General features: G+C 46.1%; 1 protein-coding gene across 2 annotated transcripts in view; it reads right to left on the reverse strand.

Annotated features, from left to right (window-relative positions):
• The window catches only part of LAMB2 (laminin subunit beta 2), a 301,168-nt gene that overhangs the window by 102,702 nt on the left and 173,290 nt on the right, over positions 1-25,176 (reverse strand). For both annotated transcript variants that reach the window (XM_078661826.1, XM_078661827.1), the window contains exons 13-16: positions 17,071-17,150; positions 6,581-6,716; positions 4,636-4,794; positions 1,418-1,545 (exon numbers count right to left, since the gene is read on the reverse strand). In XM_078661826.1, coding sequence (XP_078517952.1) covers positions 1,418-1,545; positions 4,636-4,794; positions 6,581-6,716; positions 17,071-17,150 — 503 coding nt within the window. The remainder of the gene's footprint in view (positions 1-1,417; positions 1,546-4,635; positions 4,795-6,580; positions 6,717-17,070; positions 17,151-25,176) is intronic.

Here is a 25,176-nt window from a genome sequence, read left to right on the forward strand (position 1 = left end):
AGTCTTTGCTTATATTGTCTGGTGAGATCACACCTGACCATGGCAGGTTTTTCACTTCTGTGCACGAGTGGCCTTCAGTTTTATCTGTGTGGACCAGTGGTCATCCCTTTCTCTTCACCTCTCTTGGTGCTTGGGCATGCACCTCCCATGGGGATGGGCTGAGGTGGTCTCTGGGGTATACTTTGGCCATTCCCACCTTCACTGGTGGTGAAACAGTCAGTCGTGGTGTCATCCCACATGCTCTCCCTCCCTAGGAGTGGTCAGTGCAGGAGGTATGCGCTGCAGGGGCTGCCGTCTTGAGTGGCAGGTCAGTTAAGGTTGCGTGAGGGTGCAGGAGTGACGTGGCAGCATTGGCGCCTATCTCTGAGAGCTGGGAGCACACGCTGCACCGCTCCACAAAAATGGGTTTTAGGTGAGAGTGGGCCTTCTTGCTGTGACCCCTCACTGTGTCTGTTCTTACAATGTAAGTTAGGTGGAAAAATAAGATGCTGGTGAAAGAGTTGTTATGTTCAGCTCCTTGTTAATTCACATCATTCAGCGCAGCAGCCAGTGACATCACCTACAGTTTAATCCCAACATTCTACACAGCAAGGACCTATATCAGGACACTAATGACATGTCTTGCCAGGCTACAGGCTAGATTAGGGACGTGCCATATCTATACATTCAGTGTAATGGGTAGGTGGCCGATGTGTGCTGACTCTTCCCTTTAAGTTCTCCTCTCATACAGGTTATTGTATTAAGGAATGTCTCTTGCCTTTTTTGGCCTGTGTATTCGCTTCCGGCCAGGGAGGAGTAGCAGCTGTGTGGTGTGGTGGGCCAGAGTCTGTGGTCCCTGAGGGAAGGTCACTAGTGGATGCGGTTAGTGCAGGCCCTTTGCGGAGTTCCGTATCAGTTCCTTACCGGCCTGGCTGTGTCGTTTCAGCCTTGCTTTCTGTATGGGGACGTGAAGGGCCTTCATCAGGTGTGATATTGCCTTTACTCCTATTTAGATGGACGTTTCAATATGATATTTAGCATTTAGAAATGTGTCCGTAAAAAACAAGTTGGGACTCTTCTTAGTAAGTTTAGAGACGTTAATCTTCTGACACTAGCTGGTACTGATGGAGGTATTTTTTCATATTAAATGTGTGTATTTATATGGACATTAACATGTGTACATGTGAATGTATTAACTGTGCATTTTTCACATTTAGACTGACCATAGTTAAGGTTGACCTGTGTTTAAAATGTCAAGCGTATGGTTGCCACCCAAGAAGGCTCTGATTTTCAGCTTGTTCAACATTTATGGTTCACAGATTTTTAAATATGAGCTTTTGAGCACAAAATAATTGTGGTGAAAGAACCCTATGTCCTTATGCTCAGTCAATACAGGAAAAGGAGGCTCATTTCTTGTGCTTAAATATCCTACACATACCTGGCGCCGGGCGGCAGGGACACCGTCATCAGGTCGTCAGCAGGGATGGTGTTACCGCAGGGGCTGCTGGTGGGGATAGGTCCTGGCCGCTTTATGGACACTTTCACTTCCTCCCATTTCTCGGGGAACTGAAAGATCATACACATAATAACTTTAGTAGATTTCCCTTAGAATTACCAGTTGGTACCTCAGCTGATATGCAATTAAACCTCAACAAACTTGGATTAAGACAGCTTTACTTACCTGCAACCCTATTTTTTCCATTTTTGCTCTTCCCCAGTTTCAAATGCTAGTGTCTGATGCTATTTAAAAGAGAAATGTAAGGGGGTGGGATGCACACCAAAGTACTTGTTGTTTTTCCAAAGCTATAATCAACCTGTAATCCAATCTGCGTGCATCTTGGCTCAGTGTCATGCCCAAATGACACAATTTAGACAAAAAACCCAAAACGGGGAGACCTTTCTCCCCAAACCAGTGCACAGCAATGTTTTGCCTTTAGGCGTATACTATTTATTGTTCACTCTTTACTTTTAACAATTTTTATCCTTTTGCGTTTCACGTCTCTTTTGATCCATATATGATTCCTGTCCACACATGGGAAAACGCGCCATTTTTCCAAGTTTCTTTTGTTCTAAAAGTGCCCATCCGGACTTCAGTGAAGAACACGACTGAAGCGATATTCATGCAAAGCAGCGTTTATTCAAATTAAAACCCAATGCATTTCGGGCTAAAGTTGCCCTTCCTCAGGGGTCACTGCAACAGAATGCTGCACATCGTACAACCTCCTTGGAGGTTGTACGATGTGCAGCGTTCTGTTCTGTGCAGCGTTCTGTTGCAGTGACCCCTGAGGAAGGGCAACTTTAGCCTGAAATGCATTGGGTTTTAATTTGAATAAACGCTGCTTTGCATGAATATCTCTTCAGTCGTGTTCTTCACTGAAGTCCGGATGGGCACTTTTTGGAACAAAAGAAACTTGGACCATATAACCAGAGGTGTGAAGTAAGCATGATCACTCTGACTCTAAATGTGTGAGACTCCCTCGAAACGACTGAGACCTTATGCCGCTGAAAGAAGGGGTTGGGCGATTTATACCAAGGGAGGACACTCTGCTATAAGTGTTTTTTTTTTAGCAGACCTACCGCTGTTATGACTTTATACAGCTACTTCACTTTCCACAGACGCGGAGGCACGGGACAGGGATAAGAAGAAGCTGCATAGGAACATATGAGGCTGGCTAGCACGAGGATCTGTGTAAAAGGTCAGACATCGGCTTAAAGACATAATGCTATATCAGCAAGGGAATCTCAGCTAGAAACATATAATATAATTGCAGGACTAAAATTCTATCTCAAGTGTCTATTTGAACTCCTTGATGCCTTCTCGTTGTGAGGGATATTCAGTCCCGACTCCTGACATCTTAGGCAGAGAGGCGCAGAGATCAGACAAACCTTCATGCAGGACAGGAGGCAAGAAAATGACTCTGAACTTCTGTAGATCATACAACCAGAAATGAACTGTTTCTCTGCTCTTATTTTTCAATTAGCCATTCATTGTGCTGTTGCAAAGGTCATATCAAGACCTGAGATAATCTGACGCCTGACTTTGGAACCGATTGGCTAATAACCATGAATTATGGGATTAATCCAATTTGTTGTCAAAGATTCTTAACAACAGGTTAATACAGATGTATTTAATGGTGAATGAAGGTCTGGTTGCTCACAACCAGGTAAAATAAAGAATAAAGATGTCCAGTTACAGCGTGGTCGCCATTTCACGGAGTTATGGCACGGAATCTTGGCAGCAATGAGCCTCACGGGGAGAGGGTCCAGTGACGATGGCAGTATCTTCCCCACTCAGCTTTTTGTGATGGAGCAATTCTCATCTTTCCCAACTGCAGAAGAGCAGGACCACTTCCCCTCTTCCCAATGGAGAACCCAAGATGGCGCCTGCCATTCGGGCCATAGCATGGAGGAAGCATGGACCGGAGTGGTGGTGCTGACTCTGTGGGGTTCTGTAGCACAGACGTGTGGAGCAGAATGAAAATGGGACTTTGCCCAGGTTATAGAGATGGCAGCTGACAGCCAGAGTTGACCACAGACTATGTCCTCCGCGGGTCCTCAAAAGGATCAGTGAAAGTCCTTAGCAAGGGTTTGACATTTTCTTGTTTGTATGTGGATGGTTTAGGGGTTACATTCTAACTTACACATTTAGCAGAGATATATTACTGTGTTAAATTGAGACCCAACACACTGCAGAAACATATGTTTTATTCTCTGGGGGTATGCCAGGTGTGTAAGAGAGCATCTAGAAATATCAGTGGGGGGTCAAACATTTTCAGGTGAGTGATGCATATACTTGAAGTATTTGGAACATTTCTAGGCATAGGCCAGACATAACATAGGAATGACAGTGTGTCAAAGCATTCTGGTTAACCCAAAGACCTTGGGGCATATTTACAAGTCCTGTGCGCCACCGTAACTTCACTTTTTGTGATGTTCCAATGGCGCAGAGGACTTAACCATATCAACAAGGCCATGTAAAGCCACCCTGGGTGGCTTTTCATGGCCTTGTAGATATGGAGTGAGGCAAAGCGGCGCAATTCACTGCATTGCTTTATTCTGTGTCAGAGTCGTTCCATGGGTGCTGCGGTGGTTGTTTCCCTGCAAAACCTATGGACTTTGACGCTGCCCCAAATTTAAAATATCTCGTAAACCTAGGACAGCGCCAAGAATGTGCATTCTTCAGCACACATAGAAAGAGGAAACCCCCTCTTGTGATTGTTTTTGTGCAGTAAGGTGTTCCTTCCTGCACAAAAGCAATCATGCCAACAACACAGACACCCTTGCACCGTGGTGGAAGGGTGCATGCTTTGGCACACGGCTGCAAAATGTGCGCCGGCCGAAAAGACATGAATGCACCATATCTTGTAAATACGGTGCATTCCTGTCCTTTCGAATCGGCGTAGGGCAACACAGCAAAACGATTTGCGATGCTGCCCTATGCCAATTCCTTGTTAATAGGCCCCCCAAGTCCCTTTTGATACTGGATGTTTGTTAAATAGTGATCCAACTGAGTTCTACACTGATCAAGAAAGTGTGTAGTGTTCACCTGAAGAAGCCCCAGCAATAAAGGTAACTTTAGAGATGGGACTGAAACCCGCCTTTGAGAGTACTGCAATCTAAGGAGCAGGATCTTGGACAAACGCAATAGGTATTCACCTGTGATTCGTAGCGGATTACAATGTCGTAGTCCATGGAAAAGGGGACATTGTTGATCTGGAATTCCAAAACACCTCCTTCAGGAACCCTGGCAAATCCAGCACCAGTCCACGTAGCAGGGCGGCCCACAGGGTACTCCCGCTCCACCACCGTGCAGCCCTGGGAGAGAGGAAAGAGGTATAAATAGAGGTCATGCAACAAGGCGTACATCATTGAGATGTGCAAGGGCAGTCGCCAGGCGGGCAGTGATTAATTGGTAGCCATTGTTTATATGGAACCAGCTCTTGTCTCTCTGTAACTATCCATTGTATACATATAGCCATGGGAGGATGCAAGTTGGATTTTACAGATCTAGTGTGTGTGTGTGCAGAAACCTGCAGTAAGTCTATGTTGTTGTGGCATGTGGGGTTTGGCCGCAGGAAGGCTGCAGTCTGTTACTGCTTGGCTGGGCCAGCCATGTACATGCACACAGCTCAGTGATGACCGCAATCACTGTGCCAAAATAAATCAATTGACCTCCATATGTTCTCGAGCATGGAGCAGTATCCAACTTATGCCTGTGAGTGCCTCGTATCTCACTTGTGGTGCTTTCCTTTCACCTGCCTGCGTCCCAATAGTCACTTTAATTAGAAGGAGCTTAGTTTCTGTTTCAGGATTTGTAGATCTTTTTAAATGGCATGGGAGGGCCACTGTGCGGGAGTCTTCTTCAGAGAGGGTTTCAAGTGTGCTTTACATGGAATCATCCACAGAAATACGGAGTAAGCCAATGCTTTTTTACATATGTGCATTATGTATGTAGAATCAAGCATTGTGTAGTTAGCCGTTCTTCATATAGAGCGTATATTGGCTGATTAGAAGTTGGATATTATACCTATACATAGAATGCAACATTGTGCATATAGCATCGAGCACTGCAGTCACCATTGCTTACTTGAAGACCGCTATTACTTACATGAAATTGCCATCGCTTACTTGATGTCGCCATTGCTTACATGAAGTTGGCCATTGCTTATATGAAGTCAGCATTGCTTATATGAAGTCAGCTATTACATACATGAAGTCACCATTACTTACATGAAGTCAGCATTGCTAATATGATGTAGCCATAGCTTAAGTGAAATTGGATATTACTTACATGAAGTCGCCATTACTTACATGAAGTCTGCAATGCTTACATGAAGTCGGTTAGTACAAACATTAAATCGCCATTTCTTACATGAAGTCGCTATTGCTTATGTGAAGTCACCATTGCTTACTTGGTCACCACTGCTTACATGAAGTCAGCCATTGCTTGTAGAAAGTTGGCAATTGCTTACTTGCAGCTGGACATTACTTACATGAAGTCACCATTGCTTACGTAAAGACGGATATTGCCTACATGAAGTCCGCCAATTGCTTTTATCAAGTTGACCATGGTTTATATAGTGTTGTTCACGGTCTCACAGCAGTAGGCATTGTCTAGGGTTTAGTGTTCTTTATATAGTGTCAGCTACTGCTTACACGCACACGTGCGAACATCGTTTGTATGGTAATCAACTGAATATATAAAACCAGACATTGTTTACAGTCAGCCATTCTTCATACAGAACCTGTGAAAACTTATATAGAATTAGTCATCTCTTATATAGAGCGTGAGCCACTGTTTGTATGGAATAAACTAAGGGTGTAACTATAAAGAGCCATTGTTTTTGTGGTATCAGCCACGATCCTATGAAGACCTCCAAGTTTATACATGATCGTATAGAGTTAGCCTATCTACTCATGGTCATATGGAGTCAGTTGTTTTTTGATCAAACAAGGTGAAAGGAACAAGGATGGCCTTTATAGTTAGCAGTTCTTGGTGTCCAATGAAAGGTAACTTTCGAACACTAACGTGTCCTGGGTCAGGCCTGTTGGGGAACCTGCTACACTCCCATCCTGAGATCCCTTTGTGTGTTCCCAATACCTGTCGTAGCAGCGCTAACTCCGCCTCGTACGTGTAGTGGTCCAGATTAATATGGTAGTGTCCAGACTTCACGTGGTTGCACTGTCTGCCCACCATGTTACTTCGGCACCTGCACTGGCCACTTTCAGTAGCACACCTGTCATGTAAGAGAGAGAGAAAGAGAGAGAGAGAGAAGCAACACCAGTTACAGCATCTCTGCCCAAGAAACCTGTCGAGCATCCTAATCTCATAGGTACCCTTTGGCATAAGTAGACAGGCCGAGGGGTAAGCAGGGTATTTAACACTAGCCTAGAGCCTCTGGAAGGCAGGGAGGGTTTGAGTGAGTCAGTCACCGAAATGAAATATGTGTGTGTTACTGACGCATGAATGAATTTACAAGTACCGTAGATTTCTACTGCTAATCAAACTACATTGGCCAAGCCAAAAGGCCTGACTCTTTTGCAGTGAAAACCTTTAGGCATTTGAGTATGAGGGTGTGTTCCCTGTATACCTCTGTAAGATTGTGGGGATGAAGAATAAACAGGTCCTTATGTTTGGCATTCTTAATAGAGATGACAATGACATGTTCCTGCTCAAAGATGCTTTTTTTGTAGTAAAGGCCAATTAAAAGGAATATATTTGTCTTTATTATTTCTATAATTATTTGTGTTATAATAGGATTATGATTATGATTGATTAGTAGTAGTAAATATTAATTAATGAATTAATTAAATAATGAAATAAATGCATGCATAAATGAATAAATACACGTTAATTATTAATAATAGTAACTATGAACGTGCCTGGATCCCAACGCCTACCTAGCTTTCTTGAGCATTTAAACGGCTACAAGGTGGTGCTTCCGCTTACTATAATTTTAATGGACAGTTCATGTCCTAGCGAGAAGGGATGTCCTCATGCAATGGGGGGTTATAGCCAGTGTTGCTATGTTTTTTAACAGTGCTGTCACTTCCTGAAGGTCTCAGCAAAGAGCACAAGGATTAAAGGATGATGTAGTCAGAAACGTCCCTTCAATTCTCCTTCTCTCAGCTGTAGGAAGCTGGCTCTGTATATACCAAAATGAGGTAAAGTGTGCACAGAGTCCAGTGGAACCCCAAAGGTAGGCAGAAGTAAAAGAATGTAGCACCTTACTCTCTTTTTGTGGTAGTGTGGGCGAGCAGTAAGATTTTATCAGAGGGTAGTGTTAAGCATTTGTTGTACACACACAGGCAGCAAATTATGTCACACACTCAAAGACTGAACTCAGACCAATTTAATTTGTATAAAAATATTATTCAGTTATTTTATTTCTAGAACCAAGCCAAGCCTGGTGCAGGTGAGTGAAATAAATAATTTGCTAAATCTTATGCAGTTATTTACAGTTGAATGCAGGGTCAAATGAATTTGTTTGAATTACAGGTAAGTCAACAACTCGAAATTACTTTTCAGCTACTTTACAGATTACTGTGCGGGTTATTTTTTAGATTACTTGTCAAATTACTTTTTCTAATCAGTGTGATATGCCTAGATATCACACTGAAACATCTCATAAACAAAAGGTAAGAAATTAACTTTTAGTGCATTTACAATTTTTCACGTTTTCATACAAATCAATTTTAAAGAAAAGCAGTCAATCCAATCCTATGGAAGGAAATTGAGTTATCGGTTTACAGGGAAGCGGTTATTTATGGGAGTTGGTATTCTGGGGTTAGACCCAGAGTTCCCCCAAGGTCAAGGATGCACACTCAGAATATCCTCCGTGGCACAAGGGCAGCCGAGTGCAGACTGCTGATGCCCAATGTTATCCAACAGGGGATAGGGGGCGTCTGGTTGGTGGCTGGTTGTGAACAGGCCACAACCTTGTGGGAGCAGAGCTCCTGGTGTTAGGCTCAGGGCAAGGGGGATCCGAGTTAGCACCCAAAGGGCACCCGATGCGGTGCAGGGGCGGCTGGGTGCAGGATGCGGTTTTGGCGTCTGGTGCCCTGTTGATTTCAAAGGGGATTCTCCAGTTGCAACAAACACTGCAGATTCAGGGACGAAGATCTTCTGCAGGTGACCACCGGTTGGAAAGGTAAGTTGGGATGCCTGGGGATGCAGGGACACTATTGGTAGGGCCACCCAAGGCTGTGGGACATCAGGTGCAGGGGTGTCTGTAGACGTCAGGTTTTCTTCCCAGGCTCCGGGCGCGGTTGTGGGGGTCCTCCATAAAGGGTCTGCATGCTTCGATTGGAGATTCGAGGCAGGTGAGAGATCATCAGATCACAGGACAGGATCGCAGGGAAGACCTCCTCGTGGGGTTGGGTCACTCAAACTCGGGCCGTGGGTCTCGGGTGCAGAGTGGTGCTGGCGGGAGCCAGAGTCGGTTGTTGAGAAAATCTGGTGCTCACGGGAGACAAAGCAGGTCCTTAGGGTTCTCGAGGGCTGCTGGCTGCAGGACACACTGGGATTTTGCTGGAGCAGTTTCGAGGTGCGGCCTGGCCGGTAGGGCTGGGGCCAAGTCAGTGGGCGTCCTCCTCTTCTTAGCTTTAGCACAGCGTCTTCGGTCCTTCTTCTTCCCTTCTTCTGGTCGGTTCTTGTCTGAGGAGGCAAGGTTCAGGGTTGCCCCTAAATACTAGTTTTAGGGGTGTTGCAGGTAAGTAAAGGTCGGAACCAATGGGTCACTTCCTTTGGGTGGGAGTGGGGCATATGCCTCTCTCTTGTTGGCTGGGTCCCCCCCCATCTGCAAGATGGCAGGGACTGAGAGTTGTGCTTCACCTCGGCTCTGCCATCTTAGAAGTGGGGTTGGCAAAGGTGGGCACACCTCCCTTTCTCACTTGGTTTTCCCACCTATTCTACCGCCCAAAGTGGGGGTCAGAACGGATGAGGGCCAGATGCTGGAAGCAGCAAAGGCTTGGGGTAGCTCACAAAGGCGGCAAGCCTTAGACGCTTCCCCTTTGTGAACCCTGGCCATCCTGGGGAAGGAGACTTGGCACCTCGTCCCGGGATGTGCATTGTTTAAGACCCCCGAGAGCTTCAGGCTCTCGACCCCAGGGTCTAGAAACATGTCTGGTGGTGGCAGCTGGTGAGCGGCCACTCAGCCAGGACACTAGAGTTTGGTCGTTTTTCAGGGTGCCTCTCTAAGATGCCCTCAGAAGGTATTTTTCATTAAATTCCACACTGGCACCCACCCACCCCTACAGACCACGTACGAAACCTCGGCATCATCCTCGACTCCTCCCTCTCCATGAACCGCCAGATCAACGCTGTCGCTTCCACCAGTTTCAACTGCCTCCGCATCCTCCGCAAGACCTTCAAATGGATCCCCCCCCATTGCAGAAGGACCATCACCCACGCTCTCACAACCAGCAGACTGGACTACTGCAACGCCCTCTATGCCGTAATCAACAGAACTCTTATACACAAACTCCAAACCATCCAGAACGCCGCAGCCAGACTCGTCCTCGGGACACCAGGTCACAAACACATGACCCAACACATACTAGTCCTCCACTGGCTCCCCGTCGAGAAGAGGGTCACCTTCAAGCTCCTCACCCACACCTACAAATCCCTCAACAACATCAGACCCAAATACCTCAACGAGAGAGTCTCCTTCCACGTACCCAAGAGGAACCTCCGCTCCACCGACCTCGCCCTGGCAGAGGTCCCCCGCATCCGCAGAATCACAACAGGCGGGAGAGCCGTCTCCTACATCACGGCCAAGACCTGGAACGAGCTCCTAGTGAATATCAGACGCTCCCTGACCCTGCACACGTTCAGGAGGGACCTCAAGACCTGGCTTTTCGACTGATCTGGAGCTGCCCCCCCCCCCCCCTTGTCCTAGCTCCTTGAGACCCTCACAGGTGAGTAGCGCGCTTTATAAACCCCTGATTGATTGATTGGGTTTAATGTGCTGAGATGTTTGCTACAGAGTTGCCTTGGAACATATAAAAGCAACGTTGTAATAAAGATTGCATACTTTTAAACATTAAATAAATCCATCACTGCAGAATCGCCCTGGAGCTTTTAAGCATCTAATAAGTACCTAGTTACAGTGTCAAAGTGCCTCAATGCAAGCACGAGCAGCGAAGGAGACTAATAAAGACTTTTATCAGTACTTGGTCCATGCTCCATCGAAGAGACAATCACACAAAGAGAGAAAGTGTAAACCGGCATGCGCCGACCAATGAGAAGCAAGAAAATGAGAGTGATGAGGAATCCAACCAAAAGTAAGTAATGGGTGTGCTCTAAGCCCACTTCAAGCTCAAGTTGACAAAGGATCTTGTAATCGACAGTGCATACGATGTCTAAGGTCAGACCTAAAAAGTGGCTTTTTAGAGGAGCAGTCAACGATGTGTGTTGCTAATTTTGTAAATAACTACAAAGTATCATGCTTAAGGCGTATTAGTAAAATACGTTTGGGGACATTTTGGTACTATGCATGTTACACACAAATGGACTGGATTTAAATTTTGTGGTTTGTGAGGTGAATGCCGCAATCATCCCGACGTCACCAGTTGTGTAGGAAAGGGGCAAGTATAGGTACCAAACATTTCTAGCTATATTTTCTAGCTTAAGTTACTTGTGCCCAGGTGATGTACAAACTGAAAGGGCTGTTATTTGGCTTAAAGTTGTGATTACTATGAATGTCTGGAGTCCCTGGGGATAGGGCCCAGTCTACCTGGTCATGTTAGGTCATATTTCCCCAACTCCAGATCAGATTGCTCTTTTTGCACATTACTAAACTGTGCTGACAGGCTACAGAAATCAGCTTTGAACAATGTGATCAAGAAAGGATCCTTGACCTACACAACTACAGAAGTATAGATCAGAGCTGGACTACCCTGGATGCCAAACATTATAGAGGGCAATTGCCTCCCAGCTTCAGAGCTTCAAGAAAATGCTTACTACGGGAGTACTACTGGAGTACGACGAGAGTACTACTGCTACTAGGTGCTCCAAAATGGCTCCACGAAAATGCCCCAAACAGTCAAACTTTGCCAATGCAATCCATCCAAAGCAGGTTGGCATGGCTGCTGCCCCATGGATCCGCACTGACTCCACTCTATATTCAGCCACTGTTCTCCATCAACAGAGTCAGATGTCTTCAGTTCCGCTCCTATTTAGACGATAAACACACACTGTGTATACTGGTCCTGATGAGGCCCTTACCAGTCGCAAAAGACTTGTGGATGACAAAGGGAGATGTGATCTAATGTCCAGAGCTCTTACTTTGGAAATGAACCATGTTCGAGTACCGGTGTTTGACCAACATCCTGTGATTCTGGGCAAATCACTTAATCTCCCTGTGCCTGAAGAAAATCTGGCATTGTGTAATCTGGTGGTCTTGTAAAATGCTCTGATGCCTTTGGACCAAGTTTGGGCTATATAAAACTGCAAACTAAAAAGAAATAGACCGATGGACTGAAGATGAAGGGAGCAAAAGCATTCTTATGGGTCCAGTTCACAGTCTTCAGGCCACGAGCAGACCTCCCTGTCTCCATGCCTTCTTGGCCTCTCATTCACCTCAACAACATGAGTCCCTGCGTGCGATCCCGGTTTAGACTCTCAGGCCCAAAGAGGAACAGTGGTTCACTCAGTTTTGTTTGCATTCAGCAACAGAAATAAATTGTGCCTTATCTGAAGCAAAACATCAAAAACTATTGAGGGATCAGTTCTAGACTTCAAACCCAAGCATGCCTACACCATACTGGTAGGAAACTCAAGGCCTCGACTGTGAAAGTGGAAGGCGGGCCTTGAAGTTCAGAAGGGGTGACCGCAATGAGCAGGCTCAGTGGCCCTTCTTAGTTACCAGTAGCCAAATGCATCAGTTTCAGATTGGCTTGTCTGGTCTTTGAATGCCTCTAGAGAGCATCTCCAGCGAACATTATCACCGTACCTCCCAGCCAAGGAAGCCCCCTGGCCATCCCAAGAGAGACCCCTTCCCCTCCCATAATGCATCTCCCGCGAACATTATCACCATACCTCCCAGCCAAGGAAGCCCCTGGCCATCCCAAGAGAGACCCCTTCCCCTCCCATAATGCATCTCCCGCGAACATTATCACCGTACCTCCCAGCCAAGGAAGCCCCTGGCCATCCCAAGAGAGACCCCTTCCCCTCCCATAATGCATCTCCCGCGAACATTATCACCGTACCTCCCAGCCAAGGAAGCCCCTGGCCATCCCAAGAGAGACCCCGTCCCCTCCCATAATGCATCTCCCGCGAACATTATCACCGTACCTCCCAGCCAAGGAAGCCCCCTGGCCATCCAAAGAGACCCCCTTCCCCGCCCATAATGCATTCAGAAGAGTGTCCTTTTGTGTGCTTTTAATCTTACACGTGTGCCAGTAACCTGCCCTCGGTGCCTATCACTTCACTTGGGATGTATGACATTACAACGCATGCTTTTACCACGCATGCTTTTACATCGCAAGTTTTACAACGCATGCCTTTACAACGCATAGCGCTTTGGGGCGCTGGATAGTGAATAGTTTAATTTACTATTCCAACTCCAGTCCCCGTGGATAGTAGGGAAGGTGTTGGATAGTAAATTAAATCTATTCCCTATCCTAGAGCGCCCCCCAGCGCAATGCGTTGTAATGGTTTGCGTTGTAAAAGTTGCGATGTAAAAGCATTGCGTGGTAAAAGTTGCGTTGTAAAGGATGTTTCCCCTTCACTTGCATGAGAGCTGAGGTGAAAGCCCTCTGTTGCTGCAACAAATGCCATGCATACTTTGGCTGCTCACCAGGATGTGATAATGCCAGGGAGGGGCAGATTCTTCTGTGTGAGACTTTCATCTGTAAACTACCAACTGCTAGGTTTTTTTCTGAGAAAATTGAAACCATTTCTTCTCTTTATGAGACTCTGGAAGGACCCAGAGCCGGCGCCTGAACATAATGTGTACAATTCTCTGCATTATTTTTCAACCTGACAGTTCTCCCCTATTTGGTTTACAGCTCCTTTAGGAATAGTAGAGATAACTCTAAAACACTTTTGAAGTGAATTGCTCCTCAGTGGGTTGTTCACACTTTATCTCAAAGTTTTAAAAGTATAGGCTGTTTTTATTTGATGAGTAAATAGCTTGTGCAAGACACATATTAAAGAAGTAGCTTTCAGGTTTAGCAATGCCCGTTGATCACAATGACTACCTTTTCCAAAGTACCAGAACCAGGGTACCTGTAGGCTGGTAATTTGCAACTCATTGACTTTTTTTTATTTTTTTATATATTTTTATTGCAGATAGATGAGGCATACAATCTTTCTGTTCAACAATCCTGCTTCCGACAGTTGCATTGCTCAGGTCACTAATCCAAACATTACACAGCCATTTAGCCCACAACCCGGAGGTCGGGCGGCGTTAATCAGAAAAACGTTAAAAGCTTAAAAGTAACAAGCAGTAGCAACTGTACAGCAAGGAGTTTTTGCTTCTGCTTTTCTTGTTCTCCCTCCTGTCCCATCCCCATCGCAAAGCTGAGATAATCCCTGAGGGGTAGCGGCAAATTGTCAGCGCAATCATAACGCGGTGGATCGTATCCAACCTTACTCATTCCTTTCTATATGTATCCCCCGTGCTAATTTCGGTATGCCTTACCCTAGGTGGCTAACAGGTTGTCCCTTATCCCTCCCTCCTCCCCGGGCCCTCATCCTCTAGGTGCAGGAGGCATCAACTCAAATGGTGCGGATGTGCAGGAGTCTCTGGAATGTGTGTCAAGTGATGCAATGTTCCTGGTTTGTTACGGGGAAGCCTCATCTCCTGTTTGCAGGTCTCCCTGATTGCCCTGTCTAGTATAGTCGCACAACGCTTGCGTTAGTGCGTCCCATGCCTGGGCAGATTCTAATGCCTTCTCGTTACGTTGGCACTGCGCAGTTTGGAATCTGACCTTGCTCTCTCCATTTGCCCACTTAATAAACTCGTTCCTCCATCTCGTGCTATTCAGGCCTATTGCCGCCTTCCAGTGTTGTGTAATTTCTCGCTTGGCTAATACTAGTCCCATTTCTATAAATTTGCTGGTAATCTTATTTTTGGGAGTATGAGGGAAGCAATGTAGTATACCTACTGCTATGTCAAACGATAAGCCCCGGTCTGTGACCGAATTCAGTGTGTCTCCCACCTCTCTCCAATATAGGTCCAGTGCCGGGCACGACCATAGCATGTGGCCCAGTTCCGCTCCGACTAGTGCGCATCTGGGGCAGGCCGCCTCGTCTACATTGAAATGTTTTTGGATCCTTCCCGGCGTGAGGTACGCCCGGTGAAGGACAAAAAAGTGTACCAGCTGGAATCTAGCGTTGCGTGTGCTTTTCTGGGCTCTCCTCACAATCTGCGCCCAGGTTGTCTCAGGTATAGGTCGTTCTATCTCTGTTTCCCACTTCTCTTTGAGCGTAGCTAAAGGCGGTAAATTCCCGTTAACCATTCTGGTGTAAAGACAAGTGACTGCCTTGTAAGTTCCAGCAGAGCTGATGGCATATTGACAAACCATGGTTGTTTTTGGTTCAATGAGGCCTACTTTCCAGTGCATTTGTATCGCTTGTGTTAATGCAGCATGGAGCAAGAAGTCCCCCCTGGGTATGTCGTACCGTTCTAGGAGCGTCGGGTAGGGCATCATGGCTCCCTCCTCGTATAGATCACCCACCATCTGTATTCCCGCTTCTTCCCAGTACTGTAGTCTGGACCAGTCTCCGCCATGTGGGAGTGCGGTCAGCATTCCCAATGGCATCTCAGGGGCGTACAGATGTAACACCCCCGCCTTTGCAACTCATTGACCATTCACACCCCACAACCCTGGTTTCCTAACCTTTCTGCTAAATACGTTTTCTAGCTATCTCCCTTGGGTGTTTTTCTCCCACTTGTCCATGTGCTTCTCTACTCCCACATGCACTCATGTTGCTCTCTCTCACCCTTTCTGCTTCTCCCTCCACACCTATGTTGCACTCTTTTACCCGTATTTCTCACCTGTGTCCGTGTTCTCTCCGCAGCAGCCAAGGCCTGTGCAGGTAACAGCGGTGAGTCGGTGGGGCCGGGTTGGGGGGGATTCCGAGGGACGATGACAAGGGGAAATTAATTATTTATATAATTTTCCCTCTGCATCGTCCCTCAAAATCCCCCCACACGGCCCCTACGCTGTTACCTGCACGAACCGCGGCTGCTTCGCAGTGTTGCTTCTTTCCCTGCGCATCCTCCCTAACTACTCCTCCGTTTTAAGTATTATTATTATTTTTTTAAAGCCACTTTTGTGCTACGTTTAAAAAAAAGCACTTTTGCGGTATGACTAAGTTTATTACTTTTTTATTTAGCAATCCTAAAAGCCAGCGTCCTTCTGTAGGCACATGTGTTGAATGCATGCACACATCTATAACATGAACCATAGCCTAAGCCTATTGGCTTTACCAATGCTTGTGTATTTAGCAGGTACAACACTGACTCCCTCCCTGTATCCGGTGAGCCTTTGTTAATTTTTGCCTTCATGGCCCACCTTGGTTTTTTTAGGGCCCTCCCGGCTTGAGAATCTTGGAGCCGGGCCTGGCTCCGAGTACATCCAGTTAGGTCGAGCAGCCACGTGCTCTGGTAGATTCCCTGAACTGAGCTTTACTGGAAGATCATTCTGCAGATATGGAACTCACCAGCCGATGATATTAAACAGACAGCCGCCTTCATGAGTTTCAGAAAAATACATTCCTGTTTAATCCTGAGACATGTGTGCTCTGACCTGTCTGAGTCTATGGAGCTTGGAGACACTTTACTTTGTGGTGAGCGCCAAAGAAAATAAATAGATAAATTACAAAATCTATAGTAGATGAGGTGCCAACTCACATCAAGGAATGAAGGGACGAGGAATACTGACAGGGAGGTAGTTTAAGATATGTGCACACCTCATATACGGGCAGAATGTTATGTTATGTGGTACTGCCCGCCTCCGAGCCTCATGCAGTGAGTCTCCACCAGTCACAGAAAAGGCAGTGCTTAATTTGAACCAATGGGTTCCGGTGCTCTGCACCACCACTTAGTTGTCAACACTAGCGCTTGCGACAATCTGCCACAAGGTGGCGCTGTCTGACTAATTTAGAGATGACCACAACAACAGTCAATTATGAATTCAATATACATTAAAAATGACTATTACCTGCTGCCCATTCCATTCTTACAGCTTTAGGGGCCCCAGAATAGTTCGAATTGTCACACTTGTAGGAGTGTGATGGTTAGTAGTTGTGTTGTTAGTATCACTGGCAGCATGGCGGGTTCATGTGTGGTGCAAACTGCAGTGGCCTCCTGACTAGAGCAATGGAACTTATTTTTCTTTTACAAATTAAGCACTGAAAAGGAGGAAAAATATGATACAATGTATTTGTTTCTCTACAATGTATCAAATAGAACAGTCATTTTAACCAGTTACAATGTCCAGGGCTCAGTAATAAAGGTTGACGTCAAGGCCCAGCAACACACGCTCTCACCTGACTACTCTGCGTCCCTGCGCCTGCTGAGCGGTGCGCACGCGCTGTGCCGCTGCGACTAGTCTCGCACATGCGCACGGTGCACTTACTGGTTGTCCCAGGCTCCTCCGATGTCACAGTCACAGGCACGACATCCGTGGACGTCATGGCTCAGCGCCCAGTGCTCCGGCTGAAGGTAAAGAAAACTGACATTAGTGTTAAAGGACGACAAGCTGTTTAAAGACTGACTGGTTCTGGTTGTGCTTCTTCGCAATAGAAAACTGTAAATAACCCACACAAACAGAATTCAGAGGAGGAAAAAAAGTTACTTACCTGTAACTTTAGTTTTTCAGACTGACATCAGCTAGAGATCAGCTTGACGTGCAGAATCTTGCCATCAACTGGATGGCTTTGGAAATGTACCTGGTTTTGTCAAAAGTGTAAAAGTACACGATTGGAGGAGCCTTGGGACTTTTACAAGTCTTATATTAGTTTAATCATGTTCTAATAAAGATCCCAGCATGAAAACAAACATCACAAGAACTTTTCAAGTGTAGAAGACTCAGATTCACTTGAGCGTCCTGATGTCAAGGACGGGGTGTCGAGAAGGTCTGTTCAGACCCTATTTTGATTGCCCAAAGAAAGGGAAGCTGCTCCCAGAAGTCACAGTGCCACCGTGGCCAGAATAGTAAACATAAAATGTGTCAAGTGTCCCCTTAAGAAGGTCTCAGTGAGGAGGAAACCCTCAGAAAATGGAAAACACTCCTTAATAATCTTGTAGCTCTGGAGTGAAGATGTAGATTAGAGCTAAAGAAATAAGCAAAGGTCCAAAGTCCTGCTGACAGCAACAAAACAGAAAAAGAGCCAAGGCAGGAATTAATCTGAAGTAAGACAGAAGATTAAAATGCTGAAAGCAAAAATCTGGGACAAAATAGCAGCAATTGGATGAAGAATGCCACAAAAAAGAGGAAACAAATGTTCAGCAAAACATCTTTCTCTTGTGGTTGTCTCCTCTATATATGATCAGGATAGGATAGGACATCACAGGAAAAGACGTTGCTCCATCTTAGATTGGGAAGCTCAAATAATGTCCTATGGTCATTCCACCATCTTGGGACGGGTGGGATAAGTACTATGACCTTCTGAGCATATGATTGGCGCGGGCCCGTACCAGCTCACACGTCTCAATTACTGAAGGCAATTTGGAAAAAAGTGGGTCAGGTCATGACTTCTGACAGACACAGTCCATCTGCTCTCACAAGCAGGTCTACCCTCCTTCAGAGCCAGCCGCCAAACATGTCCTCAGGTTTCCCTGACTGAGTGGAGTTTCTATTCCCTAGCCAAACTCTTCGTTATCCAGCTATATAACCCTCCACAGTGTCTGATGAAAGATAATGATTCGCGTACTGGCTGAGGAGGCCAGTTCTTTTACTCCATTGACGTCTAAGGTGGTGTAACATCTGGTCCAAAGATGATGTCAAGATCAAATCAAAAGTTGCTTGCACTCCTTGTACTGCCGGCCAGTGTGTTCCTGGAACACCACATTCCATGTATGTTGAGCACCTGCACCACCCAGACTGCTCTGGCATCTTCACCGTCACTCATGGAGATATTCTGCAGACTGCCTGCAGCGCAAGCCACGAAGCACGGAGAAGAGCCTTGGAGTCCACTGTGGAATGAAGGGGTCAAACCTTTTTGATCACCAAATGGATGCCATGCCTTTCTGAGAAGGGCTGAGGGACCAGGAGATAGTTGATATTCACAACCAAATTTGTGCCCAGTCATGTAGGCAAGAGGAGGTTGTGCTCATTCTGGCATTGTTTGAACCATTGTTCTCTCATATGATTCTGGTGTTATCTTCAGTTATTGCCAGTTGAAACTGTGCTCCCATCTCACTCTAATCTGACTAGTTGCCTGTGTTTACCGGTGTTGCCATGGACAGTTGAGGACGCCCCCAGCCCCATCTCTACTCTACGGCAATGATAGGTTCGAAGTTAAAAACACCTGAACATTTCTGAGCATCCTCCTTGGGATACACAGTGGAGTGTGACCCACGATTCGACATATGTCCCCAACAGAAGACAAATGGAGCAGCTCCTACCCGACTCCTGACTGTCACCTCTACTGGCCACCACTGGCCAGCTGTCCGGCCGCATAACATTATCGAAGAGTTCAAGTGGGTGGGAATCTGGTCATTATCGGGATGGGCTCTCTGATAGTCATTTTTTAAAGGCCATACGTTGGCCTACCTTCTGGATACCTATTTTTTGCTTTCTTTTTGCTATTTTTATTTGAGAGCATCTTTGCGTACCACGGGCAGTTAGGTGAGAGTACAGACAATGCTCGTATGCTGGCCCGTAGCTGTCACCCAAGTCCATTTTTAGCTGAGATGCTTACACAAGTCAATACATGAACAATTTGGCCCAAAGCATGGCCCATTAGCTAATAGAGTAATTAGAAATCTAGGGCATAATTTACAAGCCCATTGTGCCACCGGTGCATCGCTTTATTAGATGCCCCGACAGCACAGTGTGCCCGCCCATCTTTACATGGCCGTGTAAAGTCTTTTTTCTGTGTGGAAGGGGCGTTCCATGTGTGTTGCTCTGGGTGTTCCTGCGCAACATTCATGGAACCTGACACGGTCCCAGATTTACATTGCATTCTGCAGCACACATAGAAGGAGCAAATCGCTTTTAACCCCTTGCATGCTGATGACGGCCCCCATCCGTCATGCACTACGGCGCTCGTGTGCTGATGACGGCGGGGGGCCGCCATAAAACCGCCCACTCGCGATTCTGCCACACAGGCGCAGAATCGCGGCAGCGTGCAAGGGGTTAATGATTGTTTATGTGCAGGAAGGTGGCCCTTCCTGCACATAAACAATCATCCCTGCAACGCAAGGGTATTTGCGTTGGCGCACGGCTGATGTTTGTGCACCAGCGCAGGGGAGAAGGACAGGAATGTGCCGCATCTTGTAGATGCAGTGCATAGCACTATAATTAAGCTGGCATACTATGGTGCCAATCCCCATAAATAGATAAAAAGGCACTGGAAATCTTGTTGCAGAAACTGTAGGTAACAACACTTTAACAGTAATGTTTCTTTTTCCTTTTGTTTATTTTGTATAGCTTCACCTTGTTGCCTTTCTGCCTCTGCTTACCAGACACAAACCCAGCTCTGCATCTTTAGATATCAAAGGCTCTTCAATGATTACCATAAGGATGATCTGGGGTCAGGGGTCACACAACCATTTCAGAAAACTTTGATGGAGAAATCCAAACTGTTCAAGCTTGGAAACTCCACACTTGTGGGTATGGACTTTGTAAACTATTTTCAGGCTACTTTTACCAGCCCGGGGCCTTCAGGACACCAAGTGGACCGGTTGCCAAGCTCTGTAGCCCCCATTAGACAAAGTGCATAGTTGGCGCGGTGAGTAAAGCGAGCAGAATCGGAGAGAAGCATACTCAAGTCGGAAGGTAATTGAATGGTTGGAATGGTAGGGCAGGTTAGCTGCCAGCACCCATGGTTCTTCTGCCAGTTGAGCATCACCCACCACTTCCTCTCACAGGAGAACAGCACCACCTGGTCCTCTTCTGCCAGGTGAGCAGCACCAGGCCTAACCCTGCTAATTGAGCAACTCCACCCTCCTCTCCTCTGCCAATGCTGACGTCAAGGACACCAAAAGAGCAAGATTCTTGCACCAACACATTAACACAAGACAGACCAATGGTTGAAATGGTTGGGGCCGATTCACAGAACTCACTTAAGACAAAATCCTAAACGTACTACTTTTGGTATTCACAGAAGGCATTTAGTAGTAGTAAAGTTAGGATTTTGTCTTAAGTTTGACTTAAGACAAACTTAAGACAGACTTAAGACAGACTTAAGACAAACTTAAGACAAAATCCTAACTTAAGTCTGTCTTAAGTCTGCCTTAAGTCTGTCTTAAGTTTGTCTTAAGTCTGTCTTAAGTTTGTCTTAAGTCAAACTTAAGACAAAATCCTAACTTTACTACTACTAAATGCCTTCTGTGAATACCAAAAGTAGTAAGTTTAGGATTTTTTCTTAAGTTAGTTCTGTGAATCGGGCCCTTTGTGTGTGACCCCTGAATAAAGGACAAATGAGGGGGGCAAATGAGGAAGCAACTTCAAAGTGAACAGACAAGAGGAACAAACCAAAGGTGAGAGAATGCAAGTTGGGTGGACGGACTAGCGGAAAGGCAATGCACCTATGAGATGTTGCCCGACATAAAGCAATGTTCAGAATTAAGTTAAATATGCTCTGCCCCTTCAAACCGGGAAGTTAACACTGCTCCTTCCTTCCTGTGGGTTAGCGGTCCAGCTTTTGTCACCTGCCACTGCCCTGCCTTTTAAAGTTTCCAAGTTAGACCTTGGCAATAGTAGGTAGTTCTGATGTTTCCTTGAGATATCTTCAGCCTTTTTCTGATCCTGCCCCACTCTGCTTGTGTCTGTAATGAAATCTTTGGAGTTTCTACTTAGTAACCTTTTACTGTTCTTGTGATTCATCGTGCCTGAGCCCTCTGCTCACTAACTTGTAGAAACCACCTCTTCCAGATGTTGCACCTCAAAAGTGGCGGAGAGCAGGTTCCTGGGAGACAGAGAATGTTCAAATCTGCTGCACTAGATACTGAGAGAGAGAGAGAGAGAGAGAGAGAGAGAGAGAGAGAGAGAGAGAGAGAGAGAGAGAGAGAGAGAGAGAGAGAGAGACAGAGAGAGAAAGAGAGAGAGAGAGAGAGAGAGAGAGAGAGAGAGAGAGAGAGAGAGAGAGAGAGAGAGAGAGAGAGAGAGAGAGAGAGAGGTGGTCCAGTTTTGAAGAACTGGCAATCTGTCTCTGCAAGATGGGACAACCTTGTTTGGGAACAATAAACACACATATTTTTTAAAGGGGGTGAAACGATCTTTCTCTGAAATAGAGTCATTTGTGACTAGTGATGTGCAGAACAAGCGTCTATCTAAATAATAGAAATCATGTGACTTCGAAACATTGTGAAATGTATAAAATGTTTACTCCCTCATTCCACTGGGAATGTGTTCCATTTAAAACGATATTTGTAGCAAATTACTTTTGTCAGCAAGCGGACATGTTTTTAGGAAACAGAAGGTTCAATGACCCAATCCAACTTTTTCCAAACTCGAAGTTTTAGGAAAGTTATAAAAGTTATACCTACCTCTTTCACAAACAGACTATGACTTTTTAAAAGTCACCTATAGGTTTAATAACGTTCTAACAAAGAGCTACCACTAAAAAAAACTGACAAGAAATGTGTAAATATTTTTAATTGATCATTACATTTTTAGTCAATATATATTTAAGTTTCACTGCCCCTTTTGTGCCAGAAATGTCTCACCTTTAGCAGAAAAAAAGCAAACATGCTTTTGTGTTCACTTTCCACTAAACGTTGTAACTTCGCCAGCCTGCTCACATTTTCCCCAAAGCTGGGGAGCTGGTGAACATTGTGCAACTTCTCACATCCCTCATGCTCCAGGAATGCACTGGAGCTTGGGGGAGTTGGAGCTGGCAGGAGTGAGTGGGGGTAGGTGTTTCCACGGAGCAAACACACATTTTTAGATGTAATAATCAAAGTCTTGGCTTGAAGATGTTCTAGGAATTTGAAACGTGCTCCCTTTTTGTGTCTTCTGGGACAAACATCCATTTACCCTTGTTTTTGATTTACGTCTGAAGCGGAAACTTTGGCCTCGTGCACCGAGCAGCTGTCTGGCACCTCACACCTCTCAGCAGGGGGTGCATTCGTGGACAGGGGTGCTCATTCAGCAAATCACAAAGAAAACCTGTAATGTACTCACTCCGGGCCCAATTCACAGAACTAACTTAAGACAAAATCTTAAACTTTTTACTTTTGGTATTCACAGAAGTTAGGATTTTGTCTTAAGTTTGTCTTAAGACAGACTTAAGTTAGGATTTTGTCTTAAATTTGTCTTAAGTCTGTCTTAAGACAAACTTAAGACAAAATCCTAACTTCTGTGAATACCAAAAGTAGTACTAGTGTGTTTGGGTGTGGTAAGAATCGTCCTGAGGCGGAAAGCCGGGACCACTTTATTTTTTAATCAAAAAACGCTATTCTGTGAGCGCATTTTTAAAACTGTATATTATTGATGCTTTTACCTTCCGCATATTTTGCTGACTGATTTTAAGAGTTAGCAAATTTTACAGTGTGATAAAATACCTGTGTTGACCCGCTGCCACCGCCCCTCAGAACCTCAGGTGTGCCGGTGTCTCGAGGCTCCCCCACTCTCCCCCCCACAGCCGAGTGAATGCTGCTGGGGCCCCCGCCATCTTAGGTGAGGGCACGAGAAGGGCGAGCAGACGACTGCTCAGCCCCTCCCACCCTCCCGCCATTTCCATTACAAATGGAGCCACTGCCCCGGAAGCGCAGCGGACGGGCGCAGCGGGCGCGCCATCAGCGCGCCAAAGGCGCGCCAAAGGCAAGCCCGTCTGTGCCCGTCCGTGACAGTCCGGGGCACGGGGCCAAAACCCCTGGCCCTTCCTCTGGTTATCCTGACCCACAGAGGAATGGCGTCACGTCATACTCAGGCAGTGAACTAAGGCAACTAAACACCACTGGCACACCACACTATGCCATGTGTGCACAACTGGGCCCTTTGAACACCATGGGACCAGTTAGTTGTCGGTATTGCCACTGGCTGAGTGACCCCTGGCACGGTCCCAGTAATCCCACTACCCCTAACGTGACCCTAAAATGTATTCTGCTAAATGTAAGGTCCCTCCCCAAACATGCCATTGAAATCTGGGACATCCTCGAAAGTGACCAACCAGACCTAGCCTTCTTTACAGAGACATGGCTGGACAACCACAGTACCCCGGACATCGCTACGGCCCTGCCTGATAACTATAAAATACTCAACCTGAACAGGGAAAGAAAGAAGGGAGGTGGGGTTGCTTTATTGTTCAAAGACTCCCTTACCTGCAGACAGGAGGTAATTACTCAGGCCAGCAGTCATGAAGCGATGGCTTTTTCGGTATCCATCAACACCACCATCATACTTGGCGGTGTTATTATCTATAACCCCCCAGGCTGCGCCTCTGATTTTAATGCCCAACTCCTGTCACAAGTCATGCCTATATGCCTTCAGAACAAAAATATACTGCTCATAGGAGACTTTAACATCCACTACGACGACAGTAACAACCCCCTCACCAGACAACTGACTGAGAATATGGAGATCCTGCAGCTGTACCAAAAAATTAATCAACCAACGCACAGGGCAGGACACACCCTTGACCTGCTGTTCTCCAATATCAACTCCATTTCTATCTCTGCTATTAAACCGCTATTGTGGACGGACCATTCTCTGGTCGAGTTCAACTTTCACCTACCCACAAAAAACCCTAGGTCCTCCAACCAAATAACAACCCATAGGAGAAGCTATGCCAACTTCAAAGTTGAAACCTTTCAGAAACACTTTGTCCACCCCCCAAGCGGCGAGTCAGGTGTTGATGAAGCAACAGACAGACTTCAGAGCCACATAGCTTCAGCCTTGGAGCACTGCTCAAAGCTCCGTTGCAATGTCAAATCTAGGCGCACTGTGTCCGAAAACTGGTACGGGCCAGATCTGAAGGCACAAAAAAGGAAATGCACTTTGCTTGAACACAAGTGGAGATTAACAAAAACTCAAGAGACGAGGGCTACTTACAAAAATGAACTATCACAATACACCAAAGCCATCAGAAAGGCGAAAAAAGATTACTTTTCAAACAGAATCTTAGATAACAAGGACTCCTCGAAAGAGCTTTTTAAAATTGTAAAAGAGCTCTGCACTCCTTCCAACCTCTCGGCCAACTTGACTCCCTCTCAAACAGGCTGCGACAAAATGAACACCTTCTTTTGCGAAAAAATAGACAAGATCTATTCATCCTTCCCTAAACTCAACACCGGCAGCCTGCTGGACCACGAGTCCTCCTCCTCCCAAACCTGCTGCGCTAGCTTTGGCCCTTACTCCGAAGAGGAAGTAGGCAAAGCTATGCTCGAAATCAAATCTGGCTCCCCCCTTGACCCCTGCCCTCATCATATCTTCCGGCAGCTCATTCCCCTGATCTGTCCCGCTGTAACTCAGGTACTAAATCATTCACTAGATGCTGCAGAGTTTCCATCCTGCTGGAAGATCGCCACAGTCACCCCCCTGATAAAAAAAGCTGGATTAGATATTAACAACCCG

Source organism: Lissotriton helveticus, chromosome 9, assembly GCF_964261635.1.
Source record: "Lissotriton helveticus chromosome 9, aLisHel1.1, whole genome shotgun sequence".
Lineage (NCBI taxonomy): Eukaryota > Metazoa > Chordata > Amphibia > Caudata > Salamandridae > Lissotriton > Lissotriton helveticus.